This window comes from Bidens hawaiensis, unplaced genomic scaffold (genome assembly GCF_021521415.1).
Source record: "Bidens hawaiensis isolate Kalapana, Puna unplaced genomic scaffold, B.hawaiensis_p1.1 tig00059813_1, whole genome shotgun sequence".
NCBI classification, from domain to species: Eukaryota; Viridiplantae; Streptophyta; class Magnoliopsida; order Asterales; family Asteraceae; genus Bidens; species Bidens hawaiensis.
In genome coordinates, this window is record NW_027500760.1 from 76552 (window position 1) to 78108 (window position 1557).

At 36.8% G+C, this 1557-nt stretch overlaps 1 protein-coding gene across 1 annotated transcript; it reads right to left on the reverse strand.

The window, feature by feature from the left end:
• Window positions 1-227: 227 nt before the first annotated feature.
• LOC143602772 (uncharacterized) lies at window positions 228-1115 on the reverse strand. The gene has a single exon (XM_077079774.1). The coding sequence runs from the start codon at window positions 1113-1115 to the stop codon at window positions 228-230; it is 888 nt and encodes a 295-aa protein (XP_076935889.1).
• Between the last annotated feature and the right edge of the window lie 442 nt (window positions 1116-1557).

Sequence of the window (1557 nt, forward strand, 5' to 3'; positions counted from 1 at the left end):
ATGTTAACATACAAACTTGTTGTGGTGGGGGGTTTATATAACCCTAGAATCACCACATAACCGACACAAATTAACATAATTACATAGTAACCCCTAAACTTCTTACACATAAAATGTACTTTCTAAAATGACACAAAGACCCTGTACTTAATATTTAGTTTATACTTTTAACACTCCCCCTTAAACTAAATATAGTTTAAAAAAAAGTCTTCAACTTTCTTGCTTTTTCACAGCAGTGAGACCGGTTCATCGTCATAGATGAGATTGGACTCTTGCTCATTGTCTTTCTCCTTGTTCTTCCATTTGGTGCAATCTTTTGCAAAATGTCCGACTTCTCCACATTCATAACGCCTGAACTTGTTCTTGTCTTTATTTCCTCGGCCCATGCCTCTTCCATATCCACTTGCTCCTTTATTAGAATTTCTACCACATCCTCTACCACGACCTTGATTACTTGAACTTGCCATTAGAAGTCTTCCCTGATTATTGTCTTCTGGTTCGTCTTGGTTTTTGAGATGTTCTTCAAATGCCTTTACTCTTCCTACCACTTCTACAAATGGCATCGTGTCTATCTCTTGATATTGCTCGATAGATGCCACAATTGGTAGAAATTTCTTTGGAACCGAGATAAGCAGTTTCCTCACGAGTGCCTTATCTTTCAAAGTACCACCAAGAGTTTTAAACTTGGTTTGCAAACTGCTTAACTTTCCCGCAAAGTCACTTACGGTTTCATTTGACTTCATCTTCAAAGCCTCTAGTTCACTTCTCAATGTTTGTAAACGTGCCTTCTGAACTAGATCGGCTCCAAGATATTTGACTTTGACTGCTTCCCAAACTTCTTTTGCAGTCGTATATTGTGCGACTTGCATTAAAACATCTTCTGGTAATGTTTGGAAGATCATGGCTTTTGTGGTGTTCATCTTCTTTTCATCCACAATTTTTGTTTCAACCTTTGCATTAATTATTTCCCAAAGGTCATACGCTTTCAACATTGTTTCCATCAACAATGCCCAAGTCGTGTAATTTGTTTCATTCAATTTGGGACATGGAAGTGAAATATTTCCTTGTTCACGAGTTGATGTTGAAACACCTTCTTTCTTTTTTTCGTCTGCCATACTTTCCTTGCTATACCACGAAGGTCTTGTGTACCACGAAGGATTTTACCACGAAGGTTTAGATAAAAATATCCAACCAACTTGCTAATTGGACTTTTAATTTTGATCAACTTGCTACGCTTTCTTCTGGCCTACTTTCTAACCAGATTTTATGTGCTCCTAACCAACTTGCTAATCAGGTTTTTATGCACTAACTTGCTTTAAGCCAAAGTTTGGTTTTTTTTTCTTGCAAAGTATAATCACAATGATTCTACTTGCTCTTGTTAACTTTGAACAAAAAAAATGTTCGAATTGCTCTTTGAACCAAGGGTTCTACTTGCTACAAACCAACGGGTTTGTTTTACTCTTTGTGAATCACAACACGGGTTTCAACTTGCTAAAAGCACCGTGTTCGTTTCTTGCAACAAGAACACAAAACAAAACGAATTTGTTTATGTATATT

Bases quoted from the DNA above. Each gene is read 5' to 3' on its own strand.
- LOC143602772 (XM_077079774.1), bottom strand. From the start codon at position 1,115: ATGGCAGACGAAAAAAAGAAAGAAGGTGTTTCAACATCAACTCGTGAA.